The 25,163-nt window shown below is 41.5% G+C and overlaps 2 protein-coding genes across 12 annotated transcripts in view; both read left to right on the forward strand.

Annotated features, from left to right (window-relative positions):
• The window catches only part of dab1a (DAB adaptor protein 1a), a 216,744-nt gene extending 205,463 nt beyond the window's left edge, over positions 1 to 11,281 (forward strand). For 7 of the 8 annotated variants that reach the window (XM_005923244.3, XM_042221366.1, XM_042221367.1 and 4 more), the window contains 7 exons: positions 1,746 to 1,808; positions 1,927 to 2,023; positions 2,879 to 3,285; positions 3,912 to 4,107; positions 4,210 to 4,358; positions 5,756 to 5,852; positions 8,840 to 11,281. In XM_005923244.3, the coding sequence (XP_005923306.1) occupies positions 1,746 to 1,808; positions 1,927 to 2,023; positions 2,879 to 3,285; positions 3,912 to 4,107; positions 4,210 to 4,358; positions 5,756 to 5,836 (993 nt within the window). In that variant the 3' untranslated portion in view covers positions 5,837 to 5,852; positions 8,840 to 11,281. The remainder of the gene's footprint in view (positions 1 to 1,745; positions 1,809 to 1,926; positions 2,024 to 2,878; positions 3,286 to 3,911; positions 4,108 to 4,209; positions 4,359 to 5,755; positions 5,853 to 8,839) is intronic. The other variant, XM_042221365.1, reaches the window with a different exon arrangement.
• A 2,372-nt stretch (positions 11,282 to 13,653) lies between these two features.
• On the forward strand, positions 13,654 to 23,416 carry LOC102311353 (protein PRRC2C). Of its 4 annotated transcripts, XM_042221362.1 has the most exons (21): positions 13,654 to 13,739; positions 13,842 to 13,930; positions 14,291 to 15,459; positions 15,572 to 15,741; positions 16,610 to 16,798; positions 16,896 to 17,178; positions 17,283 to 17,401; positions 17,528 to 17,556; positions 17,671 to 17,705; positions 17,868 to 18,036; positions 19,489 to 19,648; positions 19,783 to 19,906; positions 20,009 to 20,043; positions 20,132 to 20,207; positions 20,327 to 20,361; positions 21,061 to 21,130; positions 21,212 to 21,271; positions 21,376 to 21,398; positions 21,587 to 21,632; positions 22,181 to 22,273; positions 22,379 to 23,416. In XM_042221362.1, the coding sequence occupies exons 2-20, from the start codon at positions 13,922 to 13,924 to the stop codon at positions 22,269 to 22,271; spliced, it is 2,892 nt and encodes a 963-aa protein (XP_042077296.1). In that variant the 5' UTR covers positions 13,654 to 13,739; positions 13,842 to 13,921; the 3' UTR covers positions 22,272 to 22,273; positions 22,379 to 23,416. The 4 variants fall into 4 exon arrangements, with proteins under 4 accessions (XP_042077296.1, XP_042077297.1, XP_005923316.1 ...); XM_042221363.1 differs by having other exon boundaries at positions 13,655 to 13,930; positions 21,379 to 21,398; XM_005923254.3 differs by having other exon boundaries at positions 13,656 to 13,930; positions 22,181 to 22,297.
• The last annotated feature ends 1,747 nt before the right edge of the window (positions 23,417 to 25,163 follow it).

The raw sequence follows: 25,163 nt of genomic DNA on the forward strand, positions 1-25,163 counted from the left end.
TAGACTTAGACCTGGATATGGTGACTCAGGTAAGTTGTTACAGTATACTAACATGCACTTTGTAGTTCAAACTAATGCAATGTTCAAAGCTCTAAACAGGGAACATACTGTCCTGAGCGTTAGTTGCCGTGAACTACTCTTTAATCACGTCCTCAGATGATCTTTGGTGTTCGCATCCTCGTCTGTACCTCCAACTCTGTTCTTCTGTAGTCATAAGTGACCCCAACTCTTAACCTCTGTCACTTATGAATAAAACGTGCAACCTTGTTGTTGCCATAGTAACCAGGTTCAGGCAGGAGTAAAGTCAAGAGCCGCACGGGTGCACCCATGCATTCACGCCGCCGTGGTGTCCATGTGTGAAAGAGGACAAGCCAATGGAATAGAGAGAAAAACTCTCACTTAGCTCAGAGCGGAGGTCCTTTAAGGGCGGAGTAGACGTAAAGGTCATAGTGTCTGTCAGAGAACTGGTGTGGGGGTCAGCAGGGTTAGCCGACAGCAGCGGTCATCGCGGCTCCGAGCACATTAATAAAGCATTCATAACACTATGATAATCACAGCAACCTGACCTCACCAACCCGCCGCCGCACACGTAAAGAATATTGAGCGAATGGAAACTGGACAGAAGGTCTATAAATATTCAACTTCCTGTGCTGTTTGAACACTCTCTACAGTACATTTTCCCCGTGCATGTGGTTTCACATTAAAGAACATCAGCACGGGCTCTGTCATTGACGAATGATTCATTGATGAATGCCAGAGGAAATTTATTGTAAAGTTAGAAAAACTCTTAAAATGTGTTCTGTGTGTGGAAATCCTTTTATCAGTGCCTGTGAATGCACTATTTTGTCTATCTTGGATATCTGGCTTATCTTGTTGATTCCATTTTGTCTGCTTTGCTAAACTCTGCTGCAGCCGTAGTATATATTACAACTTCCTATCCCTCTTAGTAAAAAAAAAAGCCTTCTAGACTCATAATGTAAAACACCATGCTCACAGATCCATTTTCTGATACGTGTAAAAAGAACTTTGTGGTCTATGCGTGACCCAGGAGAGTGAACAAAAGGGAAGATATTCTAAGAACATTCATTATCTCTAAAGAATTTATCTGCATCCATGATTTATGCTAATCTCTGACCATGTGTTCAAGGCTTAAATTCCTTTATCAACTAAAAATAGACTATCCTTCACTTGCCACCAGCCTAAAGATATTAATAATGTGCAAAAAAAGAGGCAGATACTGAAGTGAAGGATCATGTGAAACTGTGAAAGGAAACAGAGCGGTACAGAACCAATCCGGATTGAATACAAAGGCTGCTGTCTCCGATAGTTATTCCCTCTGGGACATACCACATATCTTCCACAAGAAGGAAACATTAATGACTTGTCCAAAAGACGACGCTGCTACAATAATGATACTAGAGGGTGTGGTAGTCTGCTTTTAGATCCACTGATGGAAAGAATCTTTATCTGAAGCAGATGACAAAGATTGTGATAACTCCTGGTAGGTATGCCATCATAATCAATCATTTCATCTCATTATCCCATCTCTCCACACCCCTCTTTTACCTCTTCTGTTGCTGCCAAAGTCCTCAGGTAGGTAACTCTAACATACCGAGCTAATGTCGCGTCGCATGCGGTGTATGATGCACGTTGCACTGGAATGTAGAGCGATTCAGAAATTGCATGTTGTCTAATATTCCCGCGATTGTGCCTGACTGCTATTATGCTCTTTCTCTAATTCTCAGAATATCAACCAATTAGAAATTTTTGGAGACATGTCTACGCCTCCTGACATCACCTCTCCATCTGTGAGTAGCCGTTATACATACACAGTCTGTGATTTACATCTTTTAAAATAATACCGGCATCTCCACTGAGTTGTCTCCTTTTCGTTGTCCACCTGACCTCCAACCACAACCTGCACAGACTCCCGCCTCTCCAGCCAACACCCTGGACCCCTCACAGGGCTTGCAGCCTCCCACGGAACTGTTTGCTCCCTTCAATCCTGCGTCTGTGCCCTCAGGTAAGACCTTGTTTACGTTCTGCTTAAATACAAGGCTTCTAAAAGCCAGTGGGTAACAAGCTCAGCAGGAGAGACATGAAGGCAAACTGGAGACTAAGAAGATTCAGATGCAGGGGGCATCTGAAGAAGAGAAGAAACGGGGTTGTGCTGAAATAAATATAGAGCGATGGAGTAGAAGCGAAACGTAGACGAGAGAAAGAGGAGAAAAGGTGGCATTGGTTGTGTGTTGAATATGAAAAGCATTATTATCCCGCGGCCTCAGATGCTGCTGATTTACTTGTGGCTGAGCCAACTGCGTCAGACGGGGGAAAGTAATAAAACATGCCGCGATGATTGTAGTGAAGACTTCTTTGTGCACAGAGCTACTGTGTATTTAGAAATTGGTATAAAGGTTTTGCATCTCTTTATTCACCCCCCTCATCACCTCTGCTTGCCTCCTCTTTTCCGTTCTCTGTGCATGTGTCAGAGCAGCCAAGGTTAAATGTCAACTTTCTCCGCTGTAGTTAGCAAGCAGAGACTAGAACCAGGAGACTAGTGAGTGTGAAATACGAAACAGCTTTAACTGATGAATCTGAGTGATTTTAATGAGAGTGTTGAGTTCTACCTTTTCATAATGACTCTGCCTCAATCTGGAGGTAATTATAATAGTTCACCATGACCATTAAGAGACACTGCATTAGCCGCGGGCAAAAGTAGGGCAGCACTCTCTGGTGATGCATGTGCAGGTTTGTGTGTGGAAAAGCAGGCTATGCACTGTGGATATTCTAATCACTTTCTCTTTTGTCTTCTTTTCTTACTCTTTTAAAATGGCGCAGAAAAAAATGAAATAACTTATCTCAATCCACTCACAACCAGGTTATGTGACGATGGGAGCAGTACCTCCTGGCCACTGGTCCCAGCAGGCTTTTGCTGCCCAGACTCCGCTGGCCTTCGGGGTCCAATCTCCTCTAGGCCCGGTAGCCCAGGTGCTGCCAGGTGGCCAGCCTCTCATCTGGGGCCAGGCCAACATCTTCCCTGCCACCCAGCAGCAGTGGGCAGCCATGGCAGCAGGAGCCTTCCCCCCCACAGCCTACCTCCCAGCCCAGCCTGTGGGCACCCTGCCCGCCGCCATGTTCCAGACTCTCACCCCCGTCACGACTGTGACTCCAGCCGGCGAGAGCCATTCGAGCACTGGAGCCAGCGCTTCAGCTCCTTCCCCTTCAGCATCTTCGAGTCCACAGCATGGGGAGAGAGGAAAGAAGATGGGAAAGGAGATGTTCAAGGTGGGGAACTGATGAATACAGAGACGATTTTTACAAATAGTCTTCATAGTCCCATTCAAAATAAAAACTAAATATTAGTTTTTGCTCCTTGAATAATTTATCACAGTTAATTTTCTAATTTAAGTATTTTTTTAGAGTTGCACTATGTCTGGGACCAGTTTTTAATTGCTTGGGTAAGTCTGAAACAAGCCTTAGGGTGCAAAGAGTCATAAAAGTGGGACATGTAAGTACAAATAGACAGTCATACATATTTGGGTTGTATTTGATCATTTTAGCTATGTTGAGCAAATTAGCCTCATTTAACCCTTTAAAGGCTTCCCAAAAATGACATTTTTGGAAATACATTTTGGTTCACATAGTTAGGCCACATACAAACACATCAAAAATGCACATTTTTTCGGATTCAACTAATCTGTAGTGTAAATACATACATATTCATATCAGAATTTTTCACTTGCAAAATCTCGTCTATGAGAGAACGTATTTCCCCAGTCTGGTGGTGTTTTCATCAATAAAAAGGCTGCAAAACAGGCAGTGATTTGTACAGTAACCTGAAACAAAGGTCACTAATTGATTGTCCACACTTTCAATGTTAACCTTGCTGACCAGTCTCTGTCTTCCTTTAGGATTTTCAGCTGGCGAAGCCTCCGGCCATGCCTTCGAAGAAGGCTGATCAGCCCAGTTTAACAGGAACCTCAGAGGCGTTCAGCACTTACTTCAGCCGTGTGGGCACTGCCCAGGACACAGATGACTGTGATGACTTTGACATTTCTCAGATGAATCTGACACCAGTCACCTCCACAACACCATCCACCAACTCCCGTGAGCGCTCTCTCCGTGTCTGTCTGTGCTGTGTAACACGCTTTTTCTCTTATCACCATCCAGCGTGTAGTTACGCCTTAATTGTTCTGTCCTCCTCTGCAGCACCCACCCCAGCTCCCAGGCAGAGCTCTCCCTCAAAATCCTCAGCCTCTCATGTCAGTGACCCCCCCACCGACGCCACAGACCCCCCCACCGACGACTCGTTTGGCGAGGCAGAGGGCAGTCCCAGTCGCAGTGGAGAGGAAGATGCTGTAAGTGTGGTGTGGTTTGGTGTGTGAGAAATTTTTGGAGTAAGCCAAGTGTGTGCGCCTTTTTAATAAGTCACTTCTTATGCTGCTATAACCTGCACAGCTTGTTGAGATCTGCTGATAAATAGCCTTTGTAGCCGTGTTGGCGGGCCAGGTAATCACTCTCGCTGATTAGGGGGCCGACGCTGTTGTGTCCTTTAGTGTGAGAGTGTGTGTTGGTGTTTGTGTCAATGCATATGAAAATGCACGTCCAGTGTGGGTTACTGTGGAAAAATGAGCAGTAGCATGCATGAGTATTGGGTTGAGTGTGTGCATGGTCAACACAGCGTTAAATTAGCTGGTGAAATTGTCAGAGACATCATTAAGCTGTTATTAATACCAGCAAGGTAGCATCCATACATCACTACTTCTATGTGGACAGACTCATCTGTGGTGAGATATAGGAAGCGTAATGCCCCAATTCTTCTTCCAGGGGCAATTAATATTTATTTTTACCTGTAGCACCTTAATCTGGGGCAGAAAAATGGGTGAAATTAAGGAGGAGTGAGAAGATGGAGAGAAAATAGAAAGATAAAACGAAAGAAAATGGGGGAAAGAAGGATAGAACGTCAGATTCTTAGGGAGTGCCTTTGACCAAAGTCCTTGTAGAATCTGTGACCTTCTAAGAAGCAAGACTTTTCTAGTTCTTTCCCTGCCATTTTCTTCCTGTCTTCCAATTACTCTTTTTTTTGTTTCTTTCAAGCTTGCTTCTCTCCTCCCTCTCGTCCTTCACTCCCCAGGCGTGAAACATTAGTTTTATGCCTCCAATCCAGCTATTATTGAAAAAATAGAGGACTTTCACACTGCTGAAAATGTCACCAGCCCTGAATAACACACAGAAGCTTTGACCAACCCAAAGACATGTGCATTGGTGGCGGCACTGAGTGAGTGCGGCGAAAAGGTTACAAAAAAAAAAAAAAAGCGAGAGGACTGGAAAGATGGAGCAAACGCAGAAAAACAACCTCCCACCCTTTTGTGGGTTGAGGTGCAAAAAGCAGAAGTGTTTTAGGAAAAAAAGCAGTGGATCAATAGAAGTAACTCCACAAAGGTTTTCATAACACACCACTGTAAACGAGTGCATGTTTACTGTTTGTGTGTATTTGCAAAGAAGTTTCTATAAAAGGAAAAGCTGCGATGGGCTGTGGTTTTCTACTCTAAGTGTCTGTGTTTCTCCTTCAGAGCATTAACAGCTTTACTCTTTGCTTCCTGTTTGCTCTGTTCTTGTAGTTTATCAATCCAGCGTTCTGTCCTTCAGATTTATTCTTCTCTGTCTGTTTTCCCTTTATTTCCTTCTTATACTCTTCCATGGACCTTCCTTTCCACCCTTTCCTCTTCCTTCCTTTCCGTCTTCCACTCTTTAGGCATGTGGTTCTGGGTCGCCCTGCCCCAGCGAGACAGCAGAGCCCAGCCCAGATCAGGCCAGTCCAGAGGCTGGGAGCTAGATAGCAGCAGGGCAAGGTAGGTATCAATACCTCTCCTTCCCCTCTTAACTCCTTCAACTCTCTGCATGTATCTCTTCTTCTCATTTACTGTTGCACCTCCCTTACATAAGTGTGTTGCATCTTTCTGTTTTTTTTGCATCAGTGGTTACATTTTCACTGTTTTACCTGTTTTCATTGCCTCGTTAACACAAGTTCAAAGGATGGCACACGTGTGGTTTGGTTTTAATGCTTTATCATGTGTTGGAATTTTTTGTTTTGTAAGTATCTGTTCATGATGAAGGTGTTGTGCATGTGTGACTTTTTGGAAACAGTGTGTGACAAGTTCATCACGCAACATCACTTTGGCCATAGTGCTCTCATTGTGTTCTGTCATTCTGATGTGCACCTAAATCACGCTCAGTTCTCTAAATAGCACACGTCTCACTTGGAAATTCAATAGCGTGTGACAGCCAATCAGAAACCGTGCACTTCAGTGAGCAGGATGTCTTTTGGGATTTGTGTGCAATATGCTGATCTCAGTTGTTTGGCTTAATTTGATCAGGATGTATGCTCACATTTTATGCATTATATACAGTGTGCAATGTCACTTAAGCACCAGGCACCAATGTTAAACGTTGAGCGATATAGACAGGCAGTCACTGATGACGGGCATGTTTTCACACTTTTTGCACTTTGTTCTACAGTGAAATTCACAACTTTCATAAGCTTGAACGTTCTATGAGAAGCATGTCAATATGCGGTTTGCCTATTCAATGACACACAAACACACACTCCAAGAAAAAGAGCCATTTTGATCCCTGCCTCCCTACCCGGTGTCCTCTCCCACACAATTCCCGACTGTGGCTCCTTAATGATAGCTGCTGGCACTCACACCAGAAAAAAATGTGATGGTTTTGTTTTCATCAGCTAATACTGGAGCGCCAAGATTAATGACTGCCCCGATATAATTGGCATTAATTAAAACCCAAGGAGCCTTCAAGTCCTTCCCCACTCCGGGAGAGGAGGAGGGGGGCAAAGCAGCTTCCCTCCCCTGTTGGCCTTGCTCCTCATTCAGACGCTATGAAAGCTGCATGGCAGCAGGTGGATGTGGCACTTAAGTACGAGAACGAATTTTAGAATACTGAGCAGGAAATCTGGTTATGATCTAGCAGCTATGGCCAGAAGCTTCTAGTCTGTCCTCTGTAGTAGGTGGACTGCTTTGGTCCTGGTCCAATTACGCTGTTCCCATATGGTGTTTACTTGCTCAATCACATCGGCTTTAGACATCTTCCCAAACACACACACCTGTGCAGTAGTCCCGGCTATTCCCTGGACAAGCACACCTGTGATCGATACTGTCACCACCTGTGCTCATATTGGAGCCAAAAATATGCGTGTGCTTGTGTGAGTGTGTTGCTGCTGGCCATGACCGCCTGTCCTGTCCTCCCCCTCCCACTGCGTGTCTCCGACAGACATGTGTTCAGGCTAGTGGGAGTGTAAGTGTTTTTTCTGGGGTGATTTCATCATGTCCAGTGAACGCTCCCGAGTCTCAGCCATGAAATGGCCTGCTTCCACGGTTCACTGACCAATCTCACATTGCTCCCCCTGCCGAGGGCCTACCACACGCATGCACATAAATGTCCACACATGTACCAGCCAGGCCGGATATTCTGGCCTTGAGGCTGCTGCCACGCCAGCAAATCACTCATACCTCCACCGAGGACTTGTACTCGCTCTCTCGGCTGGGGATGAAGGAGCTGAAGCCGCCTCAGATGGCAGTGCCTGTTAGATGATGCAGGGTGACACCGCTGGGCTGTGGCTCTGGTGCATTGGCTGAGCAGTGTGTGCTTGCTGTCACTGCTTGTCTCAGCCTCTTTGTCACCTTTCTCGGGGCTGCTGGCAGCTACTTTCTGCTGACTGTCTGGCCTTGGCCAGCCCTGCAGTTACAGCTTTGTATGCCAAAGACCAAAGCCTTAACTAAAGCAGTCCTCCCAGCATCAACCCAAGTATTCTTTTTTTTAGATGAAAGCTGTTGCAGATTGTGCATTATGTAAGTTTAAGCACAAGTAGAAGTGAGAGGTTCAATCATTCATTGCTTATCTATAAAATGTCAAACAGCATATTCAAAAAAAACAAAAACATAATGGTTTTCCAGAACCCAGTTTAACATATTTTAATGACTTCTTTTTATCTAGCTGAGCCTCCAAAACAGAACAGCCCAACGTTGAGTCATATTGTGACAGAGACACACCTAACTACGAGCAGTTTGCTCAACTAAACCTTCTTCTAATAGGGGAGCTGTGGGCAGCCCCAAACTCTAAATGAGTTCTCTGCTCTGGAGAAGTCTCCCAGAATATAATAGGAAAGTCAGTAGCCTCCAATCAAGTTGTCTACATGGCAGATTGAGTGGCTGGCTATAATTATGTGTACAATAATAACGACCCCATTGTGAGTGACTGCAGCAGGGTTGGTGCTTTGACTGCAGGGTGTTCCATCATCCACTGTTGTCTTCCAGCTCAGCTGGAGAGAAATGCAGACATGATGACTCATAACTGGTTTTTCAAGGCACTACCTCTGATTCTTGCTGGTCCTGGAGGGAGTTTGAGGTGGGAGAAAATATGCATTTACATGGACACTGTGATAACAACACACAAACACGCATGCAGGCACGCGCACACAAATGGCTTTGAGAGTGATGGACCTATGAACGGCCTAAGAGGTAAGAGGAAAAGTGACCGAAGGTCTCCTTCAATGCAGTGTGCTACTGCCACCTGGTGGTGATGTCAGTTATAGGAACTTGCAAACCACTGCAAAACTAGAGCTAACTTGTCAGGGCTTGCAGGTTGCTGATACTTGCAGTTCAGTCAGTTGAGAGAATGAATCATAAATCCGGGCGCTCCCTTTTTATTATGTAACACTCAGATGAAACACAGAGGCCAGACACTGACATTACAGATATAGCAAGCCTTGGAAAAAAACAAAGGAAAGTAAAAATGTGGTAATTTTTTTTTCTTTCATTGACAGAAGAGGAAGGACCCTCTCTATGCCCAGATTAACAAAGGGAAGAAATAAAGAGACACACAGGAAGACAGACCTGACCAGCACTGAGAGAACAGGAGGAGAACCCTTAACCTCTGTTTGTGTGAGTGCGTGTGTGCGTGCATGTCTGGCACATCCCCGCCTGGCCAAGCCCTTCTTCTTCTCCTTCAGCTAACAACCTCCCAGGAGGAGCTTCCACACTCCCACAGTCCTCCTCCTCCTCCTCCTGTCTGCAGTCTTTCCTCCTCCTGAGAGGGGAGAGCCCTCTTGGTCATTCACTCCAGGCAGGAAGGGATATCAATCACTGAGACGGATCCAGTTCTCCCTCCACTGCGCAGTCTTCTCCTCTCCTCCCTTCTCCCTGTGGCGACTCACACCCAGCCTTACAGATAGAACCTGCTCCTCCCCTCTCTGCCCCCCCGTTCCCTTCCTCCTCCTTTGCTCTCTTTCCTCTGCCTCCTGTGTCTGGCCAGAGACTGTGCTGCCAAGAAGGGACTGAATCATGCAGTGCCTCCCCGTCTCTGACACTCCCTCACACACGCACGCTCATCGGGATTAGAACGATCACCTTTTGTTTTAATGGACAGAATCTGCATCTGTAGTGAGGAGATCCCATAGGAGGAGCTAGACTATTAATGGGCCTATCAGGGATGGCCCGTTACTGGGATCACTGCTTCTGATTGCTTGGCTGGTTCGGGGAGTTTAACCCCATTCTTGTGAGTGTCTGCTGGATCACTATGCAGAAACAGACTCTCTGGGAGCTACTCACACACCAACGACATACATCTTGCACACAGGAATCAGCTTACATACTCTCACACATGCAAACACATATACACACAGTCCACCTTCTCTGACATGCATACACACAGTAATTTGCCAAACGTCTCTCCTCGCAGACAGACTCATACAGAGGCCAGAGGACCAGACATGCTGAAGAAAAGACACTGAGAGGGAAGTGTTGCAAGTTAAACAGATTCTGTGATTGAACTGTTCATTCTCTATAGCTTTTGTACAATACTGATTAAAAAAAGAAGAAGAAATTGAAAAATTTGAATTTTTATTTTATAAGTCAATCAAGCCGCTGGGGTCAGCTCTATAGGAGATATAGAGTCAACATGGCTTTAAGGCATCTGATCGTTGGTTTGCCAAACTCATTTTGTAAATAATGATAACAACCATTTTGTCCACTGGACTTCTGTGCCATAAAATAGGAAGGCTTCAGTTATGCAACTCTTGACGTTAACCCAAGCAATACCAACATATGTTTTCTTTTTCCTGTTGTCTGTTTCATTCGCCTCACCCCCCCTCTTTTGTGCATAGATGTTGTGAACCATTAATTACTCTGGTTCCAGCCCTAAAGCCTGCACCGTGCCCTGCTGTGTCTTCTTGAGTTCCCACCCAAAAACACTATATCGCGGTCCTGAGCTTTTGTATCACAAGACTATCATTTTTATGTTGCAGGCAACAGTCAGGGTCTCACTCACTCACTGTAGCCCAGACTGCTCCTCTCCTCCATCGCATTCTCCCAGACTAGTCTCAAAGATAACAGCGATGCTCTGCCCATCTGTCTGTCTGTTGGTCAGGTGCCAAACTGCTGCTGTCTGAGTGTGGACTGCAGCATCCTCTGCTACAACTACATCAACTGTGATGCCAATGACTCCCTATTTTATGGCCAGAGTCCCCATATCATTCGAGAACTCTTTTGGACTATGAAGCTGATTAACTTTAAAACTTTGAGAACTAGATGATGAGCAAAGACGTTGAATAAAAAGGGAAACGTTGCTGTTTGAGTACATAACATTTCTAGACCTATTTTAACTTTACCTCAGCTAACAGTTTCTTAATGTAAATTGACACATTATTTTTATCTTTATGAATATGACATTCTACAGTGGGTTTTTAGATGATTTTTTTGGTTCTATCTTGATTTACGTATTCCACCATGTATTACTGTTACAAATAAACACATCCCAAATGACTAATACGTGTGTTTATGCCTCTGCTTTTGTGTGCGAGCAAGAAAGAGTGAGCCTAATGGTGTGTGCCTAGCAGAGGTGACCCCCCCCACACACACACCACCACCACCACCTCCACCATCAAGTGCCACAGCATTTTGCAATAATTTAACACTGCTTTAATGACCTGTCACATTCTGCTACACTCTATTGCAAGCTGTCATAAGCTTTATTAGCAAGCAACCGCAAAACAAGAACTCTAACCTTCCTACTCTTGTTCTGTTTCTCACTTTCTACCCACAGAAAGGGTTCAGACACGAGTACACCCTTAATGCACTGTTCTGTAAATTCAATTGAACTAGAACTTTACACATTTTAAATGAACCATTTTACACACAAAATGCTGTCACTGTGCTATTTGGTTGTGGGATTTGTTTCAATTTGAAGTGACAGGTATTTGAGATGCTTATCTGTAGGATTATCTTATCTGACACCTGTGCAGGTGAATGGAATTTTCTTGTTATTCCTTAAACATTAAAAAATTATATCTGACAGCTTTTGTCTTCCTTCAAACAGTGTCCTGGGTACTCCATAATCTATAAACCCTACTGTGTGCAGCTTATTTGAGAACATTTCACCTGTGAAAGCTGTCAAAACTGACATCTGCAAATTGTCCAAGATGAGCAGCAGGCTGTGCTGGAAAGATGAGCAGCAGTTTGACCATCTTTATGTATTTTTCAAGAGAGCACCACAGCTATAGTCTTCTCCATAGAAACCAAAAAGTTACAGACATGTTTAAAGGCAGATGCTACAGGTTAATAATAAACAAAAAACCGAACGCTATCAAGACAACCGTTTTATTATACACGATGAGCCTTATCTTTAACTATCAAATGTATCAGCTATCTAAATATCTTCTAATTTGCCTTTTGAAATTTGTACACTGGATGAAGCCAGTTTAAAGTTAGCATATCAGTGTGAAATGTTTTTACAGATCTGATTTTGAGTAGCTCATTTTTTTTACTTGAGAAAATTTTGTCAACAGATAAGATAAGATTTTCAACATGCTTCTAGGAATAGAATGCACCATGAATCACATACTCAAAGTTTTTTGAATGAAGGATGCGGTAAAAACCTTCCACATACAGATGGGAGTAAAACTTAGATCTTTCCCTGAAAAAAAAGAAAGAAATGGCGTTAAAAGGTATCCAATGTAAAATTGCAAAAACAAAAAGCATTTTTAGTTTACAAGATTACCTACAATCATTTAATTCTTCTGTAATGCAAATTTTCTGGAATGTTTTATTTAAATATGCAAATACAGTCACCTTAAACATGCACCAGTTATAATACATTTCAAAGGACAAGGCCGCAAAATAAAGACTCCATTCTGTTATTTATAGAATGAAGAATATTATTTATCCACTAGACTGAGCAAAGACGTGCTATGTACACCAAACAACTTGAAATCTACACTCATTGACCACTTCTTTAATTAAACCTGTTCAACTAATAGTTAATACACAGAGCTAATCAGGGACATTGTATAAGCTGACTCCTTTTAGACACGTATACATGATCAAGATGACCTGAAGTTTAAAAAAAGCATCTGAAAGGAAGAAAGATGATTTAAGTGAACGTGGCAAACTGCTGCTCTACGGGGATTTTACCCCCCACAACGATCTCTAGGGTTTACAGAGCAATGGCCCAAAAAGGAGAAAATATCCAGTAAGCGAAATGCCTTGTTGATCAGAGGAGAATGGCCAGACTGCTTTGAGCTAAAAGGAAAAGAACATAACTCCCTTTACAACCAGGGTATGCAGAGGAGCATCTCTGAACACAGTGCACCTTGAAACACTACAGCAGTAGTGGCACCATGTGCAGGAAATTTAGGCTACATCCCCAAAGTTGGACAGTGGATGATTGAAAAAAACATTCCCTGGACTGATGAGTCTGGATTTCTGCAACAACAAACAGCATCAAAAATAGATTTCTCCTGCCTTGCAACAACAGTTCAGGGCGGTGTTGGTATAATGGTGTGTGGGATATCTCAAAAACTTTGGGTTCTTTAGTACAAACTCAGTCAGCATTGTTTAAAAACTACAGTACAATCTGAGTACTGTTGTTGTCCATCCCTTTATGACCACAGTGTGCCCACCTTCTGATGGCTGCTCCCATTAGGAATGCACCATGTCACGAACCTCAAATCATCTCAAAGTGGTTTCTTAAATAGCCTCTAAAGTCACCACATCTCAGTCCAATAGAGCAACTGTGTGATGCGGTCATGCTGGTAAGGACCAAAATCTCTGATGAAAGTTTTCCGCACTTTTGTTGAATCTGTGAGAATTAAGACAAAAAGAGATCCTCCTTAGTACGAGTAAAGTGTACCTAATGAAGTGACCGGTGAGTGTACACAACTTGGTAGTGAGTTAAGCGTATGAGAGACTATAGTCTGCTACAGTTACAAAGCTGCCAAATAAAGAGAACGCTTACAGAATGTATTTATGTCACATTATTGACACATTTCCTCGGTCATCTCATTTTCTCTACGTTTAATTTGAATGATTCGTTTAGGCGAGAGTTAATAAATCAAAGATTAAACTTTTATACCACATCCTCTCATAACAGCAAAATACACTGTTCTTACAAGAGAGATGAGCATTCTTAAAAAAATGAGTCACTTTGAAAATAAACACAAAAAAAATCTCCATCCGCTTGGTTTCATGAGAGTGACTCACGTCGTGCCAGCCGGGCGACATTCCTGAAGAAGAGTGAGAAGAATCCAAGAGCTGTTGACAGTCATCGTGCTGTGGCGTAAAATGCTCAGCAGGACTAGTTTGACGAGCCCGACTGTTTTTTACTCAATCGCACTCCTCCTCTGAAACCATCTCGGGTGCGCATGGGACGCAGATTTGTCTCGATCAGAGGTGAAGCACGCAGGAACCTGGAACAGTGAATACACTATTTAAAGTTTCTTTCTTCCTTTTTTATTTTAAATTAATTTCTTTGTTTTTTTCCAACGGACACAGGATGAGAAGCTGAATAAGAGAACGATCTCTATTCGTAAAGGAGTTTTTTTTTGTCGCTTCTGTGGATATCAAAACGCGCAATGGAACAGGTATGTCCCATGACGCTCGTAACATTATGATGATTGGATAATATGCTATTGATATATTTAAAGTTGTGTTCGCAGACATAAATCCTGGCAATACTGTAAACTGACATTTGAAAAAAAAAAGAAAGATCAAAGCTTACAACAACATTAAGTAAAGTGAGACAGAGTTTTAGCTCTGTACGCTGTAACGTTGTTACTACAATGATGACATACTTTATCTTACCGGATTAAGACCAGAATTAAACTCCTCTTGATAATAAGTGATTTGGGATTTTGTTCTTACTCCAAATATGTTAGCGAAATAAAATTTACCTTATTTAGGTCCTGTATTGAGACTATTGTACTGTGTGATACTTTCATCAGGAGGAACAGATTGACTTTCAGGCCGTAAGGGCCAAGTTTCAACAAGAAGAATTCATACTGAAGAAACCCAAGATAAAACCTGTTCTCCCAGAGAAGCCAAAGGTGGTCTCTCCTCCCCAGAGCCCCAGTCATTACCTCCCTTCAGGTGCACGCCCCTCCCTGCTCACCACCATTAATGAGAACTTGGAAAGAAAGACACTATTTGCCCCAAGAGTGGTCTTCAAAGATGATCCGAAAGAGAGCAAAAAACCTCTCATCGACAAAAAAGACAAAAGTGAAGGGAAACGGAAAGGTGGTAAGCACAAAACACTCAAAGGGAGCAGGGAGAATCTTCTTAAAGATTCTGTGGATCAAAAGAAAGTTAATAAGAAAGACAAGACGCTTCCTTCGGTTGTCCCTGTAACTCAGAAAGAGAGTACTGCAGAGCTGGTGCCAGCCGCACCCCCACCTAAAGTCACAACAGAGAAAAAGAAGCCTTTCAATCTTTTCAAAAAGTCAAAACGAGATTCAGTGTCGATCTCAGCTGATCCAATTCTGGACACCCCAAGCTCAGATATTGCTGGACTAGCTCCACTCCTCCCAGTGCCTTCTGAATCTGGTGGGGAAACAATACCTAATTCAACATCAGAGCCCCATCTACCAGACAACCCCACCTTACCAGATCACAGTGCTGATGTAGAAATGTCCCCAACCTCTACTACTCTTGAATCTTTTGCCTTCAACCTACCTCCTCCTCTCATACCTGAGAGCCCACCACCTGAAATCCCAATCTTGACCAGTGAAATCCCACCTGAAATAGAAAATCCCACTTTGCCTGTTTCTAGCCAAGATGAAGCTATTACCAGTCCACCCAGTGTCTCTCCACCTCTTCCACCCAGCTGTGTCATCTCTGGTTCTCCTTCCCTGGTTTCTTCTCCATCTCCATCACCCCCCGAGCCTGAAATTACATCTGAGATTGGGAAAGATGATATTTATATAACTGCTGTGGAGAAACTTCCTTCTCTAGCCACAAACCCTCCATCTGTTCCACCATCTCCCAAACCAGAGCGTCCAGTCTCAGCACTCTCTGCCCTGGAGAGGGCAGAGGATATGAGTCCTGGAAAAAGAACACCACCAGGTGACCAGAGGATTTTCAATGCTCTACAGAATGCACGCAAGAAGACCAACAGGTAAAGAACACAAACAGCAGGAACACACACAGTTTCATTCCAGCAGTTACGAAGAAACATCTCTGTTTACAGCTCAGTCACTAACAAGATGTAATTTCTCACCTGCTCTTAGCCCCTTGATATGTGACATCCACTCCTATTCTGTTACCCCTCCACCTGAGGAATCCTCCCAGTGTCAGAGCCCCACTGAAAGTCTCCCAGAACTCCCACCCATTGATTATGAAGATCGAACAGGCAATGCCGTCCCATCGAAACCAGCACAAGTCAATGGCATTGACCACCGTAAGTCCAATTAACATAACCACAGTAGAGCTCCCCTCCCCCCTCCTCTCTTCCCCACCTCTTACTTTTCCGTGGATTTACTTCACCTCAAAAGAAGTTGAGAAGAATTTATCTCATCATCATCAGGTATGTGCTGTAGGCCTGCAAAACATAATTTAATAGCTTAGAGTTTTAGCTGCAGAAAATACCTGGCCACAAGGTCGCCTCAGGTGGTGACATTCTTCTTTTGTGCCAGAAACAACTTAGCAGAAGGCAGGGCAGAGCTGCAGAGGTATGTTTGCTATGTCAGAGGTGCAGTGACAAACAGTTCAACGTCTGTTAAGCACAGTGCAGAAAGAGCAGGAAGCCCGCTGCTCTGTTTCATTTGCATTGCATTTTTGAAATTGTGCATACAGGTTTTTATGTCAAGCTCGTTTAATATGATGAAGTCTACTGTTACAAATTACAGATGAGTACCTTTGACATGGTTTCTAATCTTTTATTCTACAACAGCAAACAGTTTTGTACAGCTTCAAAAGGCAGCTAGCGGGCAAGTTTCTAGAGATGTGTTTTGTATTGTAATTAAAGTAGCAAAATTGAATTATACTGCACATTTCTTATAAATGCATTAGCTCCGCTCTACAGAGTTATACAAGAACAACTTCCACAGTGGGTTTGACTGGTTTTGTTTCCTTACATATGCAATTCTTATTCTTTTTCTTGCCCTATCTCTATTTCTGTGTTGGAAAATTCACTTTCAGATGTAGTTTTGATGTTGAATGGTTCTTTTTGACTTAAATGAGATTAAAGTTCAAAATCTTTTAGCAATCATATCTAGTCATAACCTTCTAAACTGTTATATGTTCATATGTAATGTCATTCCTTCCAGGACAGCCCTCTCCATTGTTGCAAGAAATCACTGAGGGACCTGACCCTGTCCCTGAGGCGATTCCCCCGCCTCCACCCAAGATGACTATTTCAGATAATGGGCTTCTGAATTCTTCTGTAGAGGAACCTGCCATACCTAACTCTGCCAACTTGAGTGAATTCATTCCTCCACCTGTCATGGGAGTTAATGGTGTGGTCACCAGTGCCAGACTCACAATTTAGAGAAAAGCTAAACTTCAGTGGCCTGTTCTTGTAATGCGTCATAATCCTTTATGCCTCTTCTGCAGATATCCCTGCTCCACTTGAGTTTTCAGAGACCTACACCCCTGATGTCCCAGAGGTTGACAATGTGGCTTCAGGCATTCCTATTCCCGAGCTGCAGGGATCAGAGTTGGAGTATGAGATGTACCCAGGTGCAGATGTTCCAGACGGTTATGACCCGCCAAAGGCTCACAGTAATGTTCCGCAAACCGAGATCCACACAGAGACACCATATGGAGACATATCCCAAAATAATCCACTACCAGAATCATCTCATGCTCTCGGTCAGGACTTACAACAGGCGTCAGAGTAAGACATGCAAATTTAATCTATTTTATTTCTCATTAAAATGGTTCTTAATCCCTGACAAGTTAGTGTTCATTAGTGTTTGTTCAACTTTTTGTCCCACGCAGGCCCCAACCAGAAGACGATGTTTATCAGAACACGGAAAATGCGTACGAGTATATCGCCACACCTGATGGTGACAAGAAAAAAGTCAAGACTAAAGTCAAGAAACGCAAAGAGCCAAAGAGTAAGAAACTATTTATACTAGAAAAATAGGAATTGTGCTAAAATTAATACAGTAATATTAGAAACGGCCTGGAAGGGTTGCATCTTTGGTATTGTACATAACTGTGTCCTTCTTTTTAAACCACAGATCCATATGTTGAGTCAATGCCAGTAACGGTAAGCTGCAGTGTAAAATCAAGACTTTATTTTTCTTCATTCAAAAAGATAAGCTTTCTTTATGCAATTTTAATTCAAAGTTAATTAATCCACATTCTTTATTCTTACTTATAGGTTCAAGAGAAAACCAAGACGTTGAGGTTTGGCAAGTAAGGCCTAATTTTTTTTATCCAGAGATTTTTTAATTTCTCTTATCCCCGGGGAATTAGCGATGAGAGTGTGATTTGCTTTTGTTTCACTCATATTCTCCTCTGCTATTAACCAGTAGTCCTTTTCTAACTGGATGATCCTCTTCATTCTGCCTTCCTCAGGAGTGAAAAGAAAGCAGCCGCAGAGGGGCCTGATGAGAAGGAGCTGAAAAAGAAAGAAAAGCAGCGGCTAGAAAAGGAGAAGAAGGAGCTAAAGGAGAAACAAGAACGGGAAAAGAAAGAACAGAAAGAGAGGGAAAAGAGGGAGAACGAGATGAAGAAGAAATTCAAGGTAAGTGAACACGGAAGGTTAAGAAACATCGGGGGAGGGTGGGGTATATGTTCGGGCATACAAACCTGTCTGGATTCATTCCTGGCAGTGGAAGAGTTGAAGTGAGCAACATGTGCAAGCTCAAACAGAATACGAGCAAACATTTGTTTTGTCTGTGATATTTCTGACAGAACACCTATGGGCCATTCTTTATTTCTGCATATTCTTCTACAATATTATTGTTCTGAACATGATCTGATTAATGTTTGTGTTGTAGCAGAAACTGTTGTAATAATTAACATAGGGATGAACCCAAAAAGATGCAACAACTCTATAAATGCGGTTTTGTGTCTACTTTAGCTCTGTTTTCGTTTTTTTTTTTAACACAACAGGCAGCTGGCTTTACCAGAAACACAAAAAATGGAGTAAATGCTAGCAGCCCAGTTAATATCATTAAGTGTAAAACCCCAGGATTACAAGATTAATGTCACATTTGTCACACGCTGTAAGTACTGTACATGTAAGAAGCACGTCAACATTTATTATGTCATCATGTGCTGCTTCTTTGCTCTATTCCTCTATTGATAAAACACAGACAGTTTTAATAATCATATCAATTCAAAGCCTGGTGCCTCTCCTGCTGATGCTTTGACAGTCTTACAGCTTAGCTGTGGTAAATATCATACATCTGGCAACTAAATGGTTTGATATGTCAAACCTTTTTTTGTGATTAGTGCGAAATGGTTACCTTGCTGAGATTGTGTTCCCTATGCAATTCTCAGTGGAACTACTTTGATTTTAAATCTTACCCATATCCCCCCTGGACTTCTGTCCCTTTTGAAACAGTGCTTTTTCCTAATATAGACAGTATTGTTGTATCCTTGTCACCGTGGGTTTTATTATATATATGATGTTATATATATATATCTATATATATCTATATATATATCTGTATATATATCTATATATATATCCGTTATATATATCTTATATATATTATATATATCTATCTATATATATATATATATATATCATATATCTATATCTATATATATATCTATATATATCTATATATATATTATATATATATATATATATATATATATATATATATATATATATATATATATATATATATTATTATAATATATATATATATTATATATATATTATTATATATAGTTGTTTCTAGCTTTCTCCAATTCTTGATCAGATTATATTGGGCATCCACAGGGCAGTTAGATGGCAATCAGGCAAATGGGAGTCATCTCAGTGTTTCTGCACAACAACAAACTATTTGTCAGGAGATTGCTCTTTAATGGCATAAATTACACGATTAGCCCACCATCCAGCTAGTGAACACATGTATTTGTTTTGTGGTATAAAGCCTCTTGTAGTGTTGTTTTCAAAAGTGCTACATGAATATTGTTTATTGAGGTTATTTGAGTGTTAACATGTAACTGTGTTTGTTAGATCACAGGACAGGAGGATGCCCTTTACCAGGCAAGAGTAGTTGTAACTGCAAAGGGACGAAAGACTGATCTCCCCGTCAAAGCAGGAGACACGATCAGCATTATTCGAACAGCAAACTGCCCCAAAGGAAAGTGGCTGGCCAGAGACAGCACCAACAGCTGTGAGTTAAAAAAAAATAAACAATCAAGATTAAAAGGATAAAAGGATGCAAGAACCTGTTTTTGAAACATAAGTGCTATAATCTGAAATGACATCTGAAATGACTGAATAACGACCATGTGAATGTGTTTTTAGATGGGTATGTCGCCGTTGACCATGTGGAACTGGACATCAAGGAGATGTTAGAGCTGGGAAGGAAAACTCATCCCGGGTCAAACAATAACTTTATCGAACCAGACGGTGCCCGCATGATTTCACAGTAAGAGTTTCATCCAATAACAAGCTATCACGTGTAACCTTCTACTACTGTTATTACCTTTAAGTTAAAAAGTTATTTACAGATGATTTTTATTTCCCCCAGTGACTCAAACCATTATCAATTACCAGGAGAAAGCTGTAAGTGTTTCCCGTTTCTACCCAAGATAACAAAATACAGTGAAATTATTCAACAGCAGTTTAATATTTTTGATGTTGACATGCTCAGTCACAGACGACAGTGAGGAGTGGAGCGGTGATGATGATGAACCTCCCTCTGGTTCTCCAAGTACACAGGCTGTACTGTGAGTAAATGCTCAATTAGGCTCTATTTTTGGTGTTTACTGCTTGTTTCTATTGAGGACAAGAGTTAAGGTGATCGATCTGCTATTAACAGTTTTTTTGGCACTCTTTTTTCCTGCAGAGGTCATACCCGGACATTCTCCATGCCAGATGTGGGTAAGACATAACAACTTAGGCAGCACCATTCCCCAGTCAGCTCTTGTGAAAAAACAAGTTTGGGAAGATCTTTAATTGTTTACTGGAAACATACATTAAACAAAGCATAATGAATCACTTACTGAATTACTCACTTAAAAGTCACCTTTCAGTACAATACAAAAATAAATGGGACACTTGTGTTTGTCATGTTGATTTCCTCAATTTGTTATCTTGATGTGGGTTAACAGATACAGTAAACAAAGATACTACAGACTTGATATTTTGCAGCAGCTGTTTCAGAGAAACACAGGAAGGCTTATGTGAGGTTGCAACACAACTGCGAGTGTGTGAGCGCCCTCAGTATAAAAAACACTCAATCTGAGTCCATAAACAAGTCCTTGAGGACTTACTGATGTTCTGGATGTTGTATCAAGTTTCTATCCAATTATAATTTCTTCGCAACTACCGAAATTACAAAACTGCACCCTTCTAAACTTCTTTAATGAACAATGGACTTTTCATTACGGCATTCTTTAAACGTTAATTCCCTGCAATGTGACTCATTAGACAAGCAGGTGCTTAAACAGGAAGCTGCTAGTAAAATATGTAATGGCTAATCTAAGGTCTGGTAACTTGGGAATTATTTCCTTGGTGTAACTGTTGTATGTTCACTTGTATACAGTTATTTATCCGTCGCTTGTGTGATTTCGTCTTTAGGAAACAAAGACCTTAGCGTGAACCACCAGCACAGTCACAGTGACATGGGTCATGATAGCTCCCACAACCAGTGAGTTCACCTGTTTCACTCTTACAGAAACACATACAGACACGCGCAGACTCATATAATTCTTTTTATTTCTCCTTATAGAGCACTTCAGAGGTTGTCCACATTTTTCCATTCACAAAAAAATGTAGAGCCAGCTGCAAGGTAGGCATGGTGGAGAAAAATGTAACAATGTTATCCATCCACGAGCGTGCATGTACACACACATCCAGAGCTTCTTTTCAATTTTTGTTTTTTCTTCTTTTTAGCAGCACCGATGAACCAGTAATGAGTAAGTAATGCCCTAAAAATCACATTTAAAAAGTCACTAATGTACTACTTTTTCAAACCTAATGCTGATGCACTTTCAGGCAATACACTTATGCTGGAAGAAGCATTAAAAAAAAAAAACATTCATAAAGTATTATCATAAAGTTTTTATAAACTGATTTTTAAATTGCAATATCAATACATCTTCAGGTTACACTGCAGGTTCTGTGAATGCGGCACAAGAAGCAAATCACACGTAAGTACAGAAAGAATAACGCACATAGAAAAATGTCAAACATGCTGTCCGACCTGTAGACGGAGAGGGTTCCTTCCTTTTTGCCTGGAACAGCTTGATAAGCATGAAAAGAGTAAATGTCTTCCTTTTTTTTAATCTCTGAGAGAAAGAAAGCTTTTAACTCCACCTTAACGCCACCAGGAAGTTAAGCCAGGTTGACTCCTGACAGAACAATGAGTTGTTAATTCTCAAGTAGGTCCCTCCTCTGTGCTTAGTGCAACAGACAGCATTTACATAACAAGAGCACTTAAAGAGAAGAGCACAGAAGAGTATATTGCATATACTCAATATACCCAATATTTCCATTGGTAATATAAAGCTTTTACTGCTTTTTACATTTGGTGTGACCTTGACCTTGACCAGAATTTCACCAAAATAAAATCATCTCGAGCTGATTGAAATAGAACCAATTACATACTCCCTCCCTTCGAGGGAAGAATGAGTTACTGGGTTAAGAATATAAGGTGATAGAAGAAAGACTGAGTTTTTTTCATGTTTTTTTTCTACAGGCCTGAGGCTGTGTCAGCAGGAGATACAGATTTTGTTCCTGATACACTCATTTTACCTCCTCCTGTCATGTATGCCGATGGAGTGGAGTGAAGGTAAAGTGGCCTTCATACAACAAGGCAAGGATGAATCACCCGGACTCTTCACTGTCCATCACTGTGCACATGCCATGATGACATGATGTTTTTCTGTCTTAACAGCTGAACAGAAACTCCCCCAGGTGGAACTGCATTTGTCTGCAGCATTACCTGCTGGACTATGATCTTATTTATCCAATGACTGCATTCGTGAAGTAGAATTACATTTAACAACAATGAGAATTATATCATCTGGGCAAACGGAAATCTTTCTTCTGTTCTTTCAAATGCTGCAATGTGGAACCAGCATGGGACAGTTGATCTGCTTGCTTTAAGTGATCACGGTGAACTGCGTTGCACAGTCACACACAGTATTTGTGGACAATGTGATCCTGGAAACTCTCGTAGGGACAATGAACTGCTTTCTGTGCAAAAACCAGAATGGAAAATATATTTAAAGTGGAGGAAATAAGGGAAAGAACAACGGAATGGAAACAGCGGTTTTTCTTATCAGATGGAAGTGTGTGTAGCTAAGAAATACTGGAAAAAGCTTCATTTGTTTTAAGATGCATCCATTAGAAACAATCAACCAGCTGTAAGCAGCAAGTAATGTGAGCTAATACCAGTAATATTCCTGGTTTATGTTTATCTACAGTACTCCAGCCATTTAAAAACATTGTTTGTATTTTTTGCACATAAGCTTTTGCTAATTTGTAATTTGTACACTCATTATTGTTTTCAGTGTCAACTGTGGTATTTGGAAGGGACTATGTAACTACTCATGCTACAATACATATGACCTTTGAGTTTGACTTCTTTTTCACTGGACCCAAATAACCAGCATGCTGTGTAATATAATAGGTATAAAATATAGTATTTGCTCTGTATTGATCATAGCTGCAACTTCTAGAGGGATATCCATCAACTGAATTTTCTTTACTTTTTATAGAGCTTTTACCTGCCTCTGACACTAACAGTTCCCTATAAACAGATGAATAAGTATTATAGATAAACAACATAATGTGATGATTACTTGAGGTCATTTGCAGCCGGCATTTGTAGTGGGTGTGAGTTTGTGTGACTCTATGAAAGCACGTTAAGACGGAATTTTTTTTTATGTTTATTTTTTTTCCAATAAATATTCATTAAAGTGCAAATCAATACAGCAATATCATGCAATGCATAACATGAGAAATCCAAACCTCAATCAGACAGAAAGACATATAGAGACAGTATCAACACGCACGCATACAGGCAATCACAACAACCAGCGTGCACCCACATACCTAACAAATACACTCAAACACACACACACACACACACACACACACACGGTGGTATTTAGGGTTACACTGATCATAAGAACCCCACTACAGAAAATACTCACTTTGGTACAACATGTGAAATTTGTATTTAATTAGGCCCTTTAGCATTTCTTCTGGCACTAAACACAAATTAGCTTACATGACTATCATGCCACTGGTATTTGCATACAGTTGTGATGGTAGACTACACCTGACAGTAAACACTGGTTATGTCAGAGGAGTTTTTAAATCTCACCCATGACTTCTGCTGGATAGTGCACTTCAATCATACATATGTTTGCAAGTGTTTTTAGGAGCATCAGTACCCGGAATTAAAGCATAAAGGCCCATATATTATATATTGATGTGACTGAAGATGCTCACAATAGAGAAGTAATTTAAGACACAGCAATAGTGTAAAATAGATGGCTGACAAAGGCTGTGGACTAGTGTTTACAAAGGTGTATATGCAGCAGCATATTGGAGCAGGGAACACAATTTCTCCTTGACAAAGAACAATGAGCAGTGTATGAGCTTACAGACAGAACAAATACACAGAACATGTAAATAAAGGGTTTCAGGGTAGCAGAAAGTGGCTTTCACTGGTTCAACCAGACCTCGGTCTACTACCAAGTAGAACCAGGTGAGAAAAGCGACCCGATATTGATCTGGGAAAGTGGTGTTTGAATCCAATGTGAAACGAAAAGGCAGCACTTTTTAGACAAATGTGCATTTGTCTGTGCTCATCTCACAGGGTTGACGTGTTGGAGAAGAAGTTCCATCACTTTATTTTGAAAGATTTCTGCAGATTTAATATTTTTCTGTCGTTTCAGTTATTTCGTTTTTTTACTGCACATATTTATATCAGTGTATATTTCTAAGTGCTGTATTTACACTTTTGTAAATCTCTGTGACACCACTCTGCAGAACAGTAACTGCCTCAGTGCCACTGACTTCTACGTCTTACTGCAAACAGTAGAAAGGCAACGGTCCAGTATCCCCACTTCAAAACAGCAGGTTTAAAACCAGAAGAACATAGTGAGAGAAAGAGAGAAAAGGATTTATATTAGCAGCACCAGCATTCAATTTACATTCAGTCATAAATGATTTTGATATAATGTTATGCCTGACTATAGCAATACACAACATCACTATGGAAATCTGACAGGACATTACAGAACGGTGGCGTGCATCAATAGCAACCAGCAACAACAGTTACAGTAAAGTTTGCAGTGCAGTAAACAGTAAGTGTGCAAACTGTCGGCCACAGCAAATGAGTTTTACAGTGCAGACTGAACAGACAGCAATGACTAATTGAAACAGATAACAGGTCAGACAGCTGCACCACGCCGAACCGTCATGGTTTGTCTCTCGCCACTCACTTTCCTGATTCTGTCACCTCTCTGACATCCCAGACATCACAATTATACTGAAGAGCCTTTAAACACACCAGTGTTAAGTACCATACTTATCTGAGCTCACAAACACACACTTGTATGGAAAACTTCCACAACACACTCCATACCAATTAATGCGTTGCATTGTTTAAGGCAACTGTAGAAAAGTTCATGTGGCTTATACACTTGTGCAACAGATACACACCG

Source organism: Haplochromis burtoni, unplaced genomic scaffold (genome assembly GCF_018398535.1).
Source record: "Haplochromis burtoni strain Fernald_Lab_line unplaced genomic scaffold, NCSU_Asbu1 Contig_65, whole genome shotgun sequence".
Taxonomy (NCBI): domain Eukaryota; kingdom Metazoa; phylum Chordata; class Actinopteri; order Cichliformes; family Cichlidae; genus Haplochromis; species Haplochromis burtoni.

What these genes read in the sequence shown, in the direction of transcription:
- LOC102311353 (XM_042221362.1), top strand. An exon ending in GAAACGCAAAGAGCCAAAGA is followed by an intron (nt 17,402 to 17,527) that starts GTAAGAAACTAT and finishes TTTAAACCACAG; the next exon opens with ATCCATATGTTGAGTCAATG. An exon ending in TTGAGTCAATGCCAGTAACG is followed by an intron (nt 17,557 to 17,670) that starts GTAAGCTGCAGT and finishes TCTTACTTATAG; the next exon opens with GTTCAAGAGAAAACCAAGAC.